The 18,165-nt window shown below is 38.0% G+C and overlaps 1 protein-coding gene across 1 annotated transcript in view; it reads left to right on the top strand.

Moving 5' to 3' along the window:
- Positions 1-18,165, top strand: part of F5 (coagulation factor V) — a 74,503-nt gene that overhangs the window by 15,103 nt on the left and 41,235 nt on the right. The window contains exons 4-6 of the mRNA XM_061160278.1: positions 13,280-13,492; positions 14,699-14,842; positions 17,437-17,658. Coding sequence (XP_061016261.1) covers positions 13,280-13,492; positions 14,699-14,842; positions 17,437-17,658 — 579 coding nt within the window. The remainder of the gene's footprint in view (positions 1-13,279; positions 13,493-14,698; positions 14,843-17,436; positions 17,659-18,165) is intronic.

The raw sequence follows: 18,165 nt of genomic DNA, 5'->3' as shown, positions 1-18,165 counted from the left end.
TGTCTAGCTCTTTGAGACCCCATGGACTGTAGGCTGCCAGGCTCCTCCATCTATGGGATTTTCCAGGCAGAAATACTGGAGTGGGTTGCCATTTCCTTCTCCAGGCCATCTGGGAAGCCCTGCATATAAAATAAGCACTTGATAAATATCAGCAAATAATAAGCACTTGATAATTTTATGATGGTAAAAGTAATTCAGTTAAAATGTCTTTAAATTATAATGTTATAATGTCTGTTTTATCTCGATTAAAAATGTTATTTGAAATATGTTCAAATAACTTAATACTTACCTGACAGTATATGATTAGAGGGCTTCCCTGGTGGCTCAGAGGGTAAAGAATCTGCCCGCAATGCTGGAGACCTGGTTCGATCCCTGGGTCAGAAAGATCCCCTGGAGAAGGGGTAGGCTACCAACTCCAGTATTCTTGGGCTTCCCTGGTGACTCAGCTGGTAAAGAATCTGCCTGCAATGTGGGAGACCTGGGTTCAACCCTGGGTTGGGAAGATCTCCTGGAAGAGGGCATGGAAACCCACTCCAGTATTCCTGCCTGGATAATCTCCATGGACAGAGAAGCCTGGCAGGCTACAGTCCATGGGATAGCAAAGAGTCAGACAGGACTGAGTGAATAAGCACACAGCACATATGGATTAGAAAGTGACTTTTTATTTATTATTTCCTATGTAAATTGCTATCAAACTCATCCTGACAACTCATGACTGATAATGTCAATGAACTGATCTCCCCAGGACCATTAGCATTATCATTTCATCTTTGGCTTGAGGAAAAACAATGAAAACTGAAATTTCAGGCATCTTAGCCACTTTGCAAAACTCTGGGTGAGGTAGCATGTAATGGCATAATGACATAGTGAAGAAGAATTTCACCTACTTATAAGTATTCCAGATGACTGCATCAGGAATTCAGCAATGCCACGCACAAGGGGAGAACCCGCAAAGCGTTCCAGGCAAGTTCTATTTCAGATGTGGGAGAAGTTAAGTGTTACAGACTTTGTACTCCACATAAGCTATTTGCACAGAGAATGAACCTTGCAACATTATCCCTCTTCCTTTACTATTTACTTGTCCCTGCACTCCCCTCCTGCCAGAATAATTTATGAGCAGTTGTTTTAAAATGTTCCCACCACTTCGATTGGTCACTTGGTTATTGCCCCTGGTCTCATGAATCTGAGAAAGGTAAACAAAGATTAATGTGCAAAGTCCAATTTTATCGTGGAGATGAGATACAAATCTAGTAAACAGACTAAAAGATTGATCTGTCCTTTGTGGTGAAAAATAAAAAGGCAAGCCTTCTATTCATTTTATTGTGCCCTCTGTTAGAATAATACATCTCCTTTTTCATGTCTGACACTTACCTTCTGTATTATAGCATCCTTCTATGGTTTGTACTATTTTTTCAAGAGTCAAAATAAATTAACCATATGCTGAGTCAACTACAAGAGAATCCAGATTCCCTTATCTCAGAGGTAGATACTTGAGAGGTGAATGGTGGGAGGTTGAAACAATATAAATGGCTTAAGAGAGGACTCAAGCAGCCTTTGTGGCTGCTTGGTCTAACCAGTGAATGATCCAACCCAGACAGCAATCTTCTTTATCTGGAAATTAATCCTTGAGCCCCACCAAAGATTAGGAGACCTACTGACATCAGCTAGAAGAAAAAGATAGCCATGGAAAGAATGCTGGCTTTAGAGCCAGAATGACCCCTGGATTTGAACCCTAAATTTGACTAGGCAATTGCCTTTATCGCGAAGCCTCAGTTTTATTTCTACAAAATGAGGTAGCAATTCCTCCCAACTAAAGTTATTGCAAGGATTAGTCACAGTATATGTCAAGTTTTTGGCACATAGTGCTCATCATTTTATTTCTACTCAAATAAAATTCTACAATAGAATTCAGATGACAAAAGGAACTAAAGTTGCACAGAAAACTTCAGTTATCCAGAGTACATAAGGAATGAATTGTTTTGAGTAATAACATTTTCCGGATAGTTTAAGGTTTACTTTAAGTGTTAAGATACTTTTTAAAATCACTTTGAATAGAAGAACTCTTTCTAAATGTTATACTTTCCCAGACTTTTTTTTTAAAACAGAAGATGAGGAGTAAAATTCGAATCCCTTCCTAAACCATTACTTCCAATCTACTAGAAGATTTTACAAATATTCACAAATGTTAAAACTGTGTGTAGTCTAAGAGTAAACAGACTCGAAATGAAGACCTACGTTACTGTCTATGGTGAGTGAAATTCACTCAGTTGTGTCTGACTCTATACAGTCCATGGAATTCTCCAGGCCAGAATACTGGAGTGGGTAGCCTTTCCCTTCTCCAGGGGATCTGCCCAACCCAGGGATCAAACCCAGGTATCCCACACTGTAGGCAGATTCTTTACCAGCTGAGCCCATTACCAAGGGAAGTCCATTATCTATAGTATTGTCACAGATAAAGACCCTGAGCTTTCATTCATGGATTTTGTAACATTTATTTTGGTTGTCTAGGAACTTTGTTGCTCTTTTAAATTCTAGACTATGCTTTAGTTAGGAGATGACTGGAAATGTGAGTCCAGGCCAGGAAAGACGTTACTGTATTTAGTGTGGAAGTCTCATGATGGCCTTTCCTCCATAAACTGACGGCATGTGACATAGATGCCAAGTTGTAGCATGGTATTTTCAACTTACTTCCAGGTGCATGCCCTCCCCAGGTGTATAACGTTATGTAGGGCAAGGATGGGCAGCTCTTTTGACAGGATAAATTGTGATTTGTAAAAATATTTACAAGAATATTTCTTTTAGAAATGCATTTGATAGGAATATGTTTTTAAACCAGTAAGTAAAATATTAATATCTGCAACTGTACCTGGTTTTAAACTTTTTATCACTAAAAGAATTTCAATCTGAGGCTAAAATGTCAGAAACTCTGTAGCTAGTACATGCTCAACTGTTTGATCACAATGCTATACCCTTGAGCAAATTTTGTTGTCCAGTAAGATTTCTGAAGCTGTTTTGGACAGTTCCCCTTAACAGTTTGTTTCTGAGGGAATATTAATATTATTCTTTGACTTAAATTCTCACAATTTAAATGTGTGAGTTGCACTGTGAATACTACATAACAAAATGAGTTCTACTATAATATTCAGCTATCTGCTGGTAAGCCAATTCCCCAAATAATAAATAAACAAGTAAATAACTTTTCCACCAGAGATTGTTCTTTGCATTTAAATGTTGCCAAATTCTCTATGTGAAAACTTAGTCCTCTCAATTTTTTCAAAACATTCCAATGCTTGACATCATGCAGTCAATTACATTTTTCACTTTGCTCTGGATATTTTGACCTCCTGCAGACGCTTCTTTGAGTATATAATAAATATCTGAAACAAATTGTAAGGGCTAATATATTGATAATAATTCTCGTAAGTCTAAAAAATGTGACAAGCATGTAAGTCTTTCTCCTTCAAAAGACTTGCAGGCCCTGTGCAATGAAAACAGGCTCTTTACAAAACCTCAGCACTCTAATTTGCTCAGTGCCTAAATTATAGTCTCTAAAAGAATGTTCTGATTATTTAAGTGCACACTGGACAGTTCACTGAGTCTATTAAATGGAGAGGAAAAGCTCCCTAGTGGGTGACCAAAGTGGCCCTTTATGTAACTTCACTTTTCCAAAGCTTGTACGCACTATTTTACATTTGGAAAAAAAAAAATCCTGAGAGTCTCTTAGCAAATAATTAGATCATCATGACAAGTGTAATCACAAAGCTGACTACAGACTGAGCAGGAAGTGAACAGAATTAAGAAAAATAAAATAAAAGGCCGCCCTTGTGTAAAGAATTTATTCTAGCACGAAGCTGAACAAGGACTTTTTGTCCTCTGGCCTAATAGTCTTTGCTGGATAGTTCTCCTCCTTTTGGTTAAGAGTTTTAAACTTTTTATTTTGATTACAAAGTCAAAGTCAGGTTTGTCAAAAATATATTTCATAAATGCTTCCTTTATACAGACATTTTTATTTCATATGTCAGGTTATATACCTTACAAAAATCAAAGATACAACTTGCTTGTTTTATTCTAGATGAAAAGTAAAATAAAATACTTTAAAGTGAAAAGAATTAAAGCAGTGAAAAATTATCTCCAAACTATCACATTAGTAATCCTCACTCTGTTTAATTACAGGATCTTTTTCTATATGCAGATTTATTTCAAGATGCTCATAATTCACCTTGTAATCATTCATTCAGTTACTTGAAATTTATCCTGTGTTTAACTAACAAGTGAATCTGAAATTTCCAGTAATTTACTCTGGTCAACAAGGCAGACATTTAAAAATCACCATGTGTTCAAATAAACTTAGATATGAAACCCTGACCATTTTAAACTAAGTTTAATATTGTTGGATAATCAGTTACAGTGCTATATCCTGCATGTGTTGGAACCTCTTCAGTGATTCTTAGATAATTATACGATTGGAATCATTAGAGATGAACAAGGTGTTCTGATCATGGCTTCTCCATTGAAGTGGCCCTAGAAGAAACCTAGAAATGAAATCCAGCACAATCAGGGCACTTGCTTGTAGTCTACTATTAACTAGGCTGTGAGCTCCTCAGGGTCTCAAGCTATCTTCTTTATATTTATGCCCTGGCATCTAACCCAGATCCTGGGACATAGATGATTATGGTAACAATCACCAGTGAACTAAACTGAGAAACTGAGGACCAGATTAGAAAGTAAAGACTACGTGTTATTTTCTGCTTGCTCTGAAACTTACTAATTTTGCTGGTGATTAATATATTAAGAGACTTTAAGAACACAAGATAAATTGTATCAGAAGTACGAAGTTCATTTCTTAAAAAATGGAAGAGGCAATGTCAATTTAAAAAATGCCTAGGAGTGGGATGGGAGGCTCAAGAGGGAGGGAATATCTGTACAATTAGGACTGATTCGCGTACAGCAACAACCAACACAATATTGTAAAGCAGTTCTCCTCCAGTTAAAAAAAAACAGCTGAGAAAGGACATTACCAAAATACGAAAATATTAGCACAGGTTGCCATATTTTGGTTAGGTGTCAGATATTTTGCATGTATTTTTCAGTCCTTAGAACTCATCAACAATGAAATATTATTGCTAGAAAATGATTACATTATCTTAAGTTATGAATGAGAAAACTGAGGCTGAAATTTCCCCAAATTCAGACAGCAAGTGGTGCAACCAAGAAACTTCAAATCTGTCTTCCAAACTCATGTATTTTCTCCTATAACCTAGCAGGGAGATGATATCATTAATCATATAATTTCACAAGTATTTTAATTATAGTATCATCACAATTTTAATTAAGTATTTGTGAAATTATAAGATATATATCAGAGATCATGGAATGAATATATAGGCTGAAATATAGGTTGATATCTGAAGTTTGAACATATGCTTATCCAGAGAAAGAGAGGAAAAACTTCAAATGTTCTCTCTCACCCTACAAAGATATATCACATTTCATCCTTTTGAAAGCTTATGAATGCCATTTTCTACTAGAGAAATTCATACAGTAGAATCACAGTTGGAACAGTGGAAGCATTATGTCCAGAGACTTCATTTTTTAACTTCAGGAGGTCACAAAGCATGAAGCATTGAATAAGGGTCATCATGCTTGATTCAACAGAGCATCGGTCAACAACTTGCCATGCAAATTCCGGTCAACAGACAAGGTTTGACCTGAGATGGCAAAGCTCCTTATCAGTCCTGGTTGTGCTCTGCTACCAAAACTGTTTTGCAACTTTCCAGAGGTAGTTCATTGTGTTTATTAGCAGAGACTCTTTCCCATAAACTCTTTTTTTTCTTTTGGCTTTAGGCTGGAATAATATGATTATTCACAGGAAGCTATTTCAGCTTTTAACATTTCTCAGCTCCTGATAATTTTAACACTCACATCCTTTTTATCAACAGAATGAAAGTTCAACCTATTAAATATTGGTTATCAGTGTCAAAAGGATATCCTTTGGTGGGGGTGGGGGGAGATACAAGAGTCCTATATTAAGGTTTTACTAGCACAAGGGTCACAAACAGATGCCAACAGCAGCCAGGAAGGAAATTCAATGAAAAACTGAGTCCAGTAGAGACTGGTGATCAGATAGCCAGTGTCCAACTGCAGGGGGCAGCCAGGACTCGGATCCAGCCAAATTCTATGCAAAAATTTGGTCCAGTGTCACCTTGATCTCTAGGTTTTATTTGTTGCTGTTACCCCTTCTCCAGGGATCTTCCCAACCCAGGGATAAAAAGGTGTCCCACATTGCAGGTGGATTCTTTACCAGCTGAGCCACCAGGGAAGCCCAAGAATACTGGAGTGGGTAGCCTATCCCTTCTCCAGTGGATCTTCCTGACCCATGAATCAAACTGGGGTTTTCTGTATTGCAAGTGGATTCTTTACCAGCTGAGCTACCAGGAAGTCTCTATTCTTTAACAGAAACAAGCAATCCAGATTCTTACATAATGTCTCCATATAGTTAAAGCTGATATCTGATTTGTTTTAACACCATGCAATTCTAACAGACATACACATGAGCTTAGACTTGATGATCTTGCTTCTAGCCCATAGGAACCTTAAATCTTAAGAGTTCAATATGTTCATTGAGCACCTTCTCCATGCCAGGTACTGTAAAAGCATCAAGGATACTAAAAGAAGTATAATCCAGCACCTGTCTTTGAACTGTTCATATTCTAGTGATGGAAATGTGCATGGTACAGTTAATTATTATCTAGTAGGAAGAAAAGAAGTTAATCATATAATTACACATATATTTAATTATAAATTGTGATGAGTGCTATAAAAGAAAAAAAAAAAGACAGTACAATCAGAAATCAAGGAAGAAGCAAGCTTATATTTAAGTTGACATCTGAAGGATGAGCACACATTTATCCAAATCATGAATGATTTCAGCTGCCATAGCAACACACTTAGTCTTTATCCTGTGGGTAAGACAAAACTCTTTAAAGTTTGATGGAATGAGTTGACACAGCTGGATTTGTGTTGAGCTTATAGTAACTGATTCAGTCTCCTGTCTTCAATAGACTTTATGGTCCATCCACAACTAGTCTTTTTTTTCCCCCTATGGCATAAGCTTAATCATCAACAATAAACTGGCAGCTTCTGAGGGTATTAAAGTACATCTTATGGCAGAAAGCGAAGAAGAACTAAAGAGCCTTTTGATGAAAGTGAAAGAGGAGAGTGAAAAAGTTGGCTTAAAGGTCAACATTCAGAAAACTAAAATCATGGCATCTGGTCCCATCACTTCATGGCAAATAGATGGGGAAACAATGGAAACAGTGACAGACTTTATTTTTGGGGGCTCCAAAAATCACTGCAGATGGTGATTGCAGCCATGAAATTAAAAGTCGCTAACTCCTTGGAAGAAAAGTTCTGACCAACCTAGACAGCAGTAAACAAAGGCCAACAAAAGGCAAACAAAACTTTGCCAACAAAGGCCATCTAGCCAAGGCTATGGTTTTCCAGTAGTCATGTATAGATGTGAGAGTTGGACTATAAAGAAGGCTGAGTGCCGAAGAATTGATGCTTTTGAACTGTGGTGTTGGAGAAGGCTCTTGAGAGTCCCTTGGACTGCAAGGAGATCCAACCAGTCCATCCTAAAGGAGATCAGTTCTGAATATTCATTGGAAGGACTGATGGTGAAACTCTCCAATACTTTGGCCACCTGATGCGAAGAACTGACTCATTTGAAAAGACCCTGATGCTGGGAAAGATTGACAGTAGGAGGAGAAGGGGACGACAGAGAATGAGATGGTTGGATGGTATCACCAACTCAATGGACATGAGTGTGAGTAAACTCCGGGAGTTGGTGATGGACAGGGAGGCCTGGCATGCCGCAGTCCATGGGGTCGCAAAGAGCTGGACACGACTGAGCAACTGAACTGAACTGAACTGAATTGAGTCTAGGCTACAGGCTTCTTGGGAGATGACAAAGCTTTAAAAATAAACTTGAAAGTATCAAATTGATTCCAAGTAAGTATATCATGTGAAATTCTGGGCTGGATGACTCACAAGCCAGAATCAAAATTGTTGGGAGAAATATCAACAACCTCAGATATGCAGGTGATACCATCTAATGGCAGAAAGTGAAGAGGAACTACAGAGCCTCTTGATGAGGGCAAAAGAGAAGAATGCAAAAGCTGGCTTAAAACTCATCATTCAAAAAACTAAGATCATGGTGTACAATCCCATCACTTCATGGCAAACAGATGGGGAAACAATGGAAACAGTGATAGACTTTATATTCTTGGGTTCCAAAATCACCGTGAATGGTGACTGCAGCCATGAAGTTAAAAGACGCTTGCTCCTTGGGAGAAAGCTAGACAGCATATTAAAAAGCAGAGATATCATTTTGCCAACAAAGGTCCGTATAGTCAAAGCTATGGTTTTTCCAGTAGTCATGTATGGATGTGAGAGTTGGACCATAAGGAAAGCTGAGAACCAAAGAACTGATGCTTTCAAATTGTGGTGCTGGGAAAGACTCTTTTGAGAGTCCCTTGGACTGCCTGGAGATCAAACCAATCAATTCTAAAGGAAATCAACCCTGAATGTTCATTGGAAGGACTGATGCTGAAGCTGAAGCTCCAATACTTTGGCCACCTTATGTGAAGAGCTGGGTCAAGGAAAAGACCCTGATGCTGGGAAGGATTGAGGGCAGGAGGAGGAGGAGATGACAAAGGATAAGACGGTTGGATGGCATCATTAACACAATGGACATGAGTTTGAGCAAGCTCCGGGAAATAGTGAAGGACGGGGAAGCCTGCTGTGTCACAGTCCATGGGATTGCAAAGAGTCAGACACGACTTAGCAACTGAACAACAACAATCTAAACTATGTGCAACATAAAATCCAATGCTTATTACAAGAAGGTAACAAAATCTCAAAACCAACATGTAAAACTCACAATGTTAATAAAAATTAATGTATTCAAAAAATCAGGAAAATCATTACCCATAATTAAAAAAAAAACCCTGAATGATTAGAAACAGATCCAGAAAAAGAACACATACACACTACTATATATATGATAGATTACCAAAAGGACCTACTCTATAGTATAGGGAACTCTACTCAATATTCTGGGATAACCTATATGAGAAGAGAATCTAAAGAGTGAATATATGTTCACTTCAGTTCAGTTGCTCAGTCATGATCTGACATATGTGTACAGCTAACCCTTAAATAATGTACGGATTGGGGTACTGACCCTCCACATATTTGAAAATCCATGTGTAACTTTAGTCTGTCCTCTTTATCTGTGGTTCTGCATCTGCAGATTCAACTAACCATGAATGATGTTGTAATGTAGTAGATATTTTTTTTGGGAAAAAAAAACATTGTAAATGTTTCTGCACAGTTTAAACTATGTTGTTCAGGGGTTAACTAATTGGAATCCTAGAAAAGGAAGAGACAGAAAAAATAGTCAAAGAAATAGTGGCTATAAACTTTTCAACTGTGATGAAAACCATAATTCTACAAATTCAGGGAGCTTGACAAAAGCAAAAAGAAATGTGAATAAAAGCACAACAAGGCATATCATAATCAAATGAAAACCAGTGATGAAGAAAAAATGTTCAAAACAGAGGGAAAATGTCATAGATGGACAAAAATAGAACAGTAGCACGTATCATTAGAAACAATGCAAGCCAGAAGACAGTTGTGTGTGTGCCACTCAGTCGTGTCTGACTCTTTGCGACCCCATGGACTGTAGCCCGCCAGACTCCTCTGTCCATGGAATTCTCCTGGCAAGAGAATCCCACCTGGAGTGGGTTGCCATTTCCTTCTCTAGGGAATCTTCCCAACTCAGGGATCCAACTGGGGTCTCCCACACTGTAGGCCGATTCTTTACCATTTGAGTCACCAGGGAAGACAGAGATATCTTTCAAGTACTGGATAAGGGGGGTAGGGATGGTCTGTCCACCTGATATTCTATACCAAGTAAAAATATCCTTTAAAATGAAGGCAAAATAAAGACTGTTTTAGACAAAGAAAGTAGAAAGAATTTCTCATTAGCAAACCAGAGGGAAAAAAGTTAAAGGAAGTGCTTTAGTCAGAAAAAGGTTGTATCAGAGAGATTCTTGGAGCCACAAGAAGGAATACAAGTTCCAGAAATGGATAAGTATAGAGAAAAATTTTTCTTGTTTTTAAGTGATAATTGATTATCTAAATTTAAGCAAAGAATAATGACAATTTATGATGGGGTATATTATATATGTAGAAGTAAAATGGAGGTGACAAGCAGCACAAGGCTGGGAGGATGAAAATGGAAATATACTGTTGCAAGTTTCTTGTAATATAAGTAAAATGGTATAGTATTATTTGAAGGTAGACTATGATAAGTTAAAGTTGTATGCTGTGAACTGAAGGGCACTGCGAATAAAGTAAAGCTAAAAAGCCAATAGTGGAGGTAAAAAGGAAACGTTAAAAATACTCAATTAATCCAAAAGAAGTTAGGAAAGAAAAGAAAATAATGAACAAAAGCCAGATAACCAAATAGAAAACAATAGCAGGATGATAGATTTAAACCCAACCATATCAATAAGTATATTAAAAGCAAATAGGAAGAACACCACAACTGAGAGATAGCTTTTAAGACTGAATTGAAAGCAACACCCAACTTGATGCTGAACTCAAGAAATCCACTTTAAAAATAAAGATAAAAAGTAAAGGATGGAAAGTATATCACAGTAACTAATTAAATCAAACAAAATGGATGCGTCATTCCATTTATATGACAACACAGGAAAGCAAAACATAGAGACAGAAAGCAAATCAGCAGTTGTCTGCATCCAGAGAGTAGGGGAAGGTATTGACTACAAATGGTACATGGAAACTTACTGGAGTGATGGGATTGTTCTGGCCCTCCATAGTGATGGTAGCTATAGAACTATACATATTTATCCAAATTTAGCAAATATTGTACTTAAAATTGGTGAATTGCATTGTTTGTAATTTATACCTCAGGAAAGATGATGAAAGGGTGAGGGAGAGGGAGAAGGGAGGAGGAATAAAGAGAAGAAAAAGAACAGGGAAGGGGGAGAGGAAGGAAAGAAATTAACCATTTGTTTTCCCAAACTACAGTCTTTTCAGTTAGAGTAGTTTCCACTGGCCTTTGGCTCCATCATGTTAAACATTTTAGCCCTTTTCTCAGATCCTTAGTTTCTACTCACATTTACACTCTAATGGTCTTACCTTCCACCTCAAGGAATTTATTGACTGTTGTACTAAACAAAGATAACTGAATCCCAAAGAGAAATTCTGGTACCAGTCGACGACGTGAAACTGTCACCTAATTAAATGAGGAACTCCTCAGAAGAAACTGCTCTTCCTTCTTGCTGTCTGACATCGACCTCTGCCCTTCCTGTCCTCACTTGCTCCATCTCTGGCCACATCTTCCTTTTGTTGCTGAAAATGCCACCCAACCCTCTGCTCTGCTTTTACTCTTGAAAACCACAGTTCCCTTTCTTCAATAAGTAAGGCCATTTCTATATTCTCCCCCATCTCCCACCAGAATGGAAAGTTGAATACACATGAAAGTCTTACTGGTGGGCCTTCTAGGTACACAAAGGACTGAAGTAAAGCATGTAAACTTCACAGGGTAGATACATTTCATAATCACAAGGACAACTCGACTGCTAGACTTTGAGACTCTGGGGAAAGAATTGGGATAATCAGATGGTAGGGATGTGATAAAACGGCTCAGAGTGGCATCAGTTGGAAAGAAGACATGAAATACAGAGTGAAACAGTATATAAGTAGATGTGAATGTACTTACACCCATGCTAACAGGCGACTGAATATATCTTACTTGTGGACTGGGAGAAAATATTTGCAAAAATATCTGCAGTTTCCAAAATGTATAGACAGCTCATACAACTCAATGACCAAAAAAAAAAAAAAAAAACAGTCAAAAAATGGGCAGACCTAAATAGCCATTTTTCCAAAAAAAATGTACAAGTGGCCAATAGGCACATGAAAAGGTGCTCAACATCACTAATTATCAGAGAAACGCAAATCAAAACTACAGTGAGCTATCGCCTCACACAGGTCAAAATGGCCATTATCAAAAAGTTTCCAACTAACAAATGCTAGAGAGGGTTTAGAGAAAAGGGAACCCACCTATACTGTTGGTGGGAGTGTAAACTGGTGCAGCCACTATGAAACACAGAACAGAGGTTCCTCAAAAAACTAAAAATAGAGTTGCCATATTATACAGCAATCCTACTTTGGACATATATCCAGATAAAACTCTAATATGAAAAGATACATGTACCCTAATATTCATAGAGGCACTATTTACAATACCCAAGCCATGGAAGCAATCTAAATGTCCACTGACAGGATGGATAAAGATGTGGTATATGTACATCTACCTACTGATATATACATACAATGGAATACTACTCAGCCATAAAAAAGAATGAAACAGTGTCATCAGCAGAAACATGAATGAACCTAGAGATTATCATACTAAGTGAAGTTAAGTCAAACAGAGAAAGACAAATATATGATATCAATTGTATGTGAAAATCTAAAATATGATGCAAATGAACATTTTTACAAAATAGAAACAGACTCACAGACATAGAAAACAAGCTTATGGTAACCAAAGGGGGAAGGGAGTGGGAGGGCAATAAATTAGGAGTTTGGGGTTAGCAGATACAAACTACTATATATAAAATTAATATGACAACAAGGTCCGACTGTCTAGTACAGATAACTATTTTCAATATCCTTAATAAATTATAATGGAAAATAATATTTAAAAGGTAAACATATGTAACAGAATCATTTTGCTATTCACCAGACACTAACACAGCATTATAAATCAACTGTACATCAATAAAAAATTTAAGAATTTTTAAAATATTGACTGTCTTGTCAAGCATCATAGAGAAGATACAGCCCATCCTCATATTCTGTGATGATTTCCTGATCAAAGGTTACTCACTTCTTTGATTAAATTTAAATAATAATTATTTAGACACACTGGAAAATTAATTTGCTAGCCTTTAAATAATGTACTAGTAACACTTCTTGTTCACTTCAGATCACCATAGACTCAGAGCTTTTATAATTACACAGACACAGAAGTGGATCTAAGTGAATCTTTCCACATAATGAAGGTTTACTATAGAAAGGCACATCTTCATTGAAAGCTTATGTTCCCACAGATTTGAAAGTAGTGAAAAAGTAATTCTCAGAAACTCTTCAGATGTTATCATGGCTTTTACTTCTCCAGGTGCATCTTACTCTGACCACACACTCCCCATGGAGAAGATGGATGATGCTGTAGCTCCGGGCCAAGAATATACCTATGAGTGGAGTATCAGTGAGGACAGTGGGCCCACCCATGATGACCCTCCATGCCTCACACACATCTATTACTCCTATGTAAATCTCGTAGAGGACTTCAACTCTGGACTGATTGGACCTCTGCTTATTTGTAAGAAAGGTAAAAAAAAATTCAACGACAACAAAGATGTTGGATTGGTAAGGAGTACTATCATGAAATGAGGTTTGAAAGCACCTTGGGATCGTTTCATAAATGAAGAGAAGGGTGCAGAAACCAGATCATAGTTTGACACTGGTATTTGAAGGGTGGAATCTTCTCTCTCTTCAATCCTTCCTTCATCTTGGTCCTGGGAATCTCTCCCAAGTAAATCTTTGAGAGTATGTTCTGCTGCCATGCCCATATGATCTGTAACATTTACCTCAAGGCCAAGTCTCTTTGAAAGTATACAGCAGCCTATATACTCTGCTGAGAGTCCTTGGAAAGAATTTTGACAAATATACCTGAGGCTTGGGTTGGCAATTTGGTCTATAAATACACAAAACTCTTAAGTTTCTTTCTTGTAAACAAGCCAAACACTTTGGGTGGTAGGTTTTGAACACACTCAATTGACTTTATAAAAAATTTCATTGGCTGGGCTTTTTACGAGTAAGCTTGGATTATTTTGCCCCAAAGAATTTATCCAATCTTTTATTAAAATAAACAACCACACCAAATTTCACTGTGGGAAACAATATGATGGATTCACCGTCTGTCTATACATATACACATATCAAACCTACATAACATTCCTAATTCATTTATTCACTACACAAATACATATTTTCATTGCCTGGTATACAGAAGATACTGTGACGACACTGAAAATGATTTTAAACTTATAAAAGTCTCTTATTTCATTTTATAATCAGCTGCACTTTTTTCCGTTATGAGAATAGATTAATCTTGACCTTCTCAACCAATTCTCTATGTCTCATTACAGATACTAGCAAGATGGCTCTATTAAACTTAGAGTGTGATGCTTTTACCAGATAAGCCATGGGACCTATGAGCTATGGGACTTATTGACACTGGAAGAAATGGCTACTTTTACTAAAGTCTTAACAGTCATCAAATGTTTTCTCTCTGTGTCAGATCAAATGTACCTTTAAAGTCCCATTCCTTAAGGCTATCAGATGTCAGAGGAAACAAGGTGGTACCAGGATTTTAATAAGCGTTCAATCATTATCACTTGATAGATGCTATTTTTTATAAGAATGTCTCACAGTAGACATCGGTATGATTGGCTGCTTATCTACAACACTGCCATCTAGGGATAGCTAGAGTCTTCTAACTTGGATGCTATTAAAACTATGTCTTTTTTCACAGGCACCCTAACCAAGGATGGAATTCAGAAAATGTTTGACAAGCAACATGTACTGATGTTTGCTGTGTTTGATGAAAGTAAAAGCTGGAATCAGACATCATCCTTAATGTACACAGTCAATGGCTATGTGAATGGGACGATACCAGGTAATACAGGGGCTGTGTTGAAAAACTAGTTGAAACATTGGTCCCATTGTTTCCCTAAGGCCCTGGGGAAGTTGACTATACTATTTTTTTCTTAACTCCTGATCTGAAAGATCATGTAACCTAGATTAGTGGTTCTCAAGATTTTATTGTCCTATTCGAAAACAAAAGAAAAAAAAAAAACACAAAAACTAGCAAGTACAACAGACAAATTAGAAGCCAAGGGAAGCAAGTGATCTTACTAGATATCGTGCTCTGAGCAGGTTTCACCTGCAAAGACCTCCAGGATATCAGTTTGGTCTTCTTCAGTGAATTGTGTGGTTCCTGCTGCACAGTAACCATACCTTCCTCCAGAGAGGAAGCCTTAGAGGACAGAATTCAAGGTCAATCCCTAGCAGGAAAGGTCAATAGGAAGAACGCAATAAAGACACTTACAGTGAAGATGAATAGGAGACTAGGAGAAATATCCAGTATATGAAAATACTACTAGCATTGCAAAAGATGATGAATGAGTAATATTCAGTGACATGTGGGATATTTTTCTCTTCATTTGCATGTAGACTCTTGTGAAAAAGCAAAATTATAACTATTGTTAAGAGAAAAAAAATTGATCCCCATCTAAACCACCTCTGCTTCTCTCTGATAGAAATGAACTAGAATCAAAGATCCTGTGGAGGAAAAATGGGAGAAGTGAACATATTACTTTATTAAATAAACTATGCTTCAAAGCACTAAGCTTCTCAGAAGCTATTCTCTATATCTGAAAATCACAAGTGGCTTCTCTTACTAAAAATAAAACTTGTCAAGAGTTGAGGTCTGGATATTGCTTTTAAATTGTGTTTCATTTCATTTGATTCCATCTTCCCGGTCAGGTCTTTATACTCACATGACCCTGGGTTTTGATTCAGAGTTTAAAAACTTAGTTAACTGAGCACATCTGACCTCACCTTGTTCACTTCTCTACCTTAGTGTGTTTTTTGGGCAGTTAACTGTCTCAATGTACTTTCTTACAAAAATGGGTTAATCATCTATCCTGGTGCAGAAGGTACTCAAGAATTTTTTTTACAGCTAACATAGCATGTCTAGTACTATGGGCCTTAAGGGGAGTGGTCAAAAGAGAAACTGTATCTATGTCCTGGCAGATTGAATTGTCTGTGCAAATGCAGAGAAGAAGCCAAAGTAACCCATATGAAAAAAATAGCAATTAATAACTCTATGTGGGCATAGAATTTAAGAACTTATAGTTGAAAAAGACACAGTAGCTGGGGTTAAGGGCAACACAGGGAAATGTCATTAGTAGAAATAGAAAAGTTAATGCTTGTTAGACTGCCTTATGGAGCAGTATAAATTGAAAAACTACAATAAATGCGAACACAGATGTATAAAAGGCTCAAACCAATATAAGCATTGATTTGAGACAGATAAATTCTTCCACCAAAGCCTCCTACCTTCCAACTTCTTGTTCTCACCAATGATACCAGGAAATGGTCTTGTTACAATGGTTTAAAACAGAGAAACCCTCAGCCCCTCTTTGTGTGAGGGACTGATTCATGGCCCCACAATCTAATATCAAGTGATTATAGATCTGAAAGTTAAAACCCAAGCCAAGGATAGAAGCCAAGGTTGGAATCTCCTGCAGAGCAAATTAGCATTTTCACGGTCACTGTGGGGGCAAAGAAGGAGCCAAACAGCTTTTGTACTCAGTTCTCATTACTCCATCCATGAAACACTCCCAGTGACCCAGTATAATGAGGATTTACCCACTGCATATTAACAAGATCCTATAACCGACAGAGTAACTCATTGCCTTGTCATTAAAATAATCAATCAGTGGGTAAAGAAACAGTGCATGCGTGCTAAGTCACTTCAGTCATGTCTGACTCTTTGTGACCCCATGGACTGTAGCCCACCAGGCTCCTCTGTCCATGGGATTTTCCAGGCAAGAATACTGGAATGGGTTGCTGTGCCCTGATCCAGGGGATCTTCCCAACCCAGGGATCAAACCTCCATCCCTTATGTCTCCTGCATTGGCAGGCGGGTTCTTTACCACTACTAGCACCACCTTGGAAGCCCAAAGAAACAGTATAAACTACTTGAAGCATCTTCACTTAAACTTGACCCCTAAACTCAGCCCTTTTGGAGGTTTGGCCCTTAAACTCAGCACTATTGGAGGCTCTGGCAACTCCAGTTGAGCCCAGGCTGGTTGTAGACTGACCAACTACTCAGGCTTGCCCAGGACTTTCTCAATTCTAAAATTGAAAGTTGTGTATTCTGGGAACCCCTCTGTCCTTGGTAAACCAGGAGTGTTGGTCACCTACTTGCCTCTCTCCTTGGATCTTAGCAGTCCCTGTGTTTCTGAGCTAACATTCCCCCATCTCTGGGCTCTTAGCACCACTTATTGCAATGAGTTGTGACTGCTTGTTTGCTCATGACTTGGATGACTGCTTTTCTAGGGAAGGTACCATAGTGGGAGTGTTTATACCCCCAGAACCTTGCACAAGGCCTGATGCAAAGCAGGTGCTCAAAACGTATCTGGTGAGTGAATTCTTTTATCACAGACTGCTGACGGCCTGTGTTGGCCCCCATCTCTCCCTCAGATATAACAGTCTGTGCCCATGACCACATCAGTTGGCATCTGATTGGAATGAGCTCTGGGCCAGAACTGTTCTCCATTCATTTCAATGGTCAGGTCCTGGAGCAGAACCATCGTAAGATCTCAGCCCTCACTCTCGTCAGTGCCACGTCCGCGACTGCAAACATGACCGTGAGTGCCGAGGGAAGGTGGACCATAGCTTCTCTCATCCCTAAACATTTTCAAGGCAAGAAATTCTTCCACAAGTCTTGCTTATGAATGTAGGATCCTTCTTTCTTCCTACCTTGGCACTGACTCTCCCATTCTCCTTTCTCCTTACAAGCTGCCCATGCTCCAGACATAACATTTCTCGGTCCTCGAAAACAGAATTTAGATACTTTGCTCTTAGACTTATAACTTGTTAGTTGGGGATGGAGGAAGTAGAAAAATTGACAAAGATTTTTAAAAATGGTGCAAAAGCCAACAAGATCTCTATTTCCTTGGAAGGAGAAAAGAGGAAGGAAACAAAAACATGTGCAGATATTCTTTCTTGGGGTATTCAATATGCAGCTAAAGGAAAAGAAGTAGATGTTGGAACCAGTCAAACTTCTGTAAATTTATAGAAAGACCAAGTTATAGATAGTGAAAAAGTTTTAACATGAAAAGACTGTCTTTCATAACAAAATGAGCACAAAGCCTCACCCACAGACGAACTCAGTGGATGTGTGTTGAATGGAAAAAAAACAGAATCTAA

Source organism: Dama dama, chromosome 14, assembly GCF_033118175.1.
Source record: "Dama dama isolate Ldn47 chromosome 14, ASM3311817v1, whole genome shotgun sequence".
NCBI lineage: Eukaryota > Metazoa > Chordata > Mammalia > Artiodactyla > Cervidae > Dama > Dama dama.
This window is presented reverse-complemented; position numbering and strand designations above follow the sequence as displayed.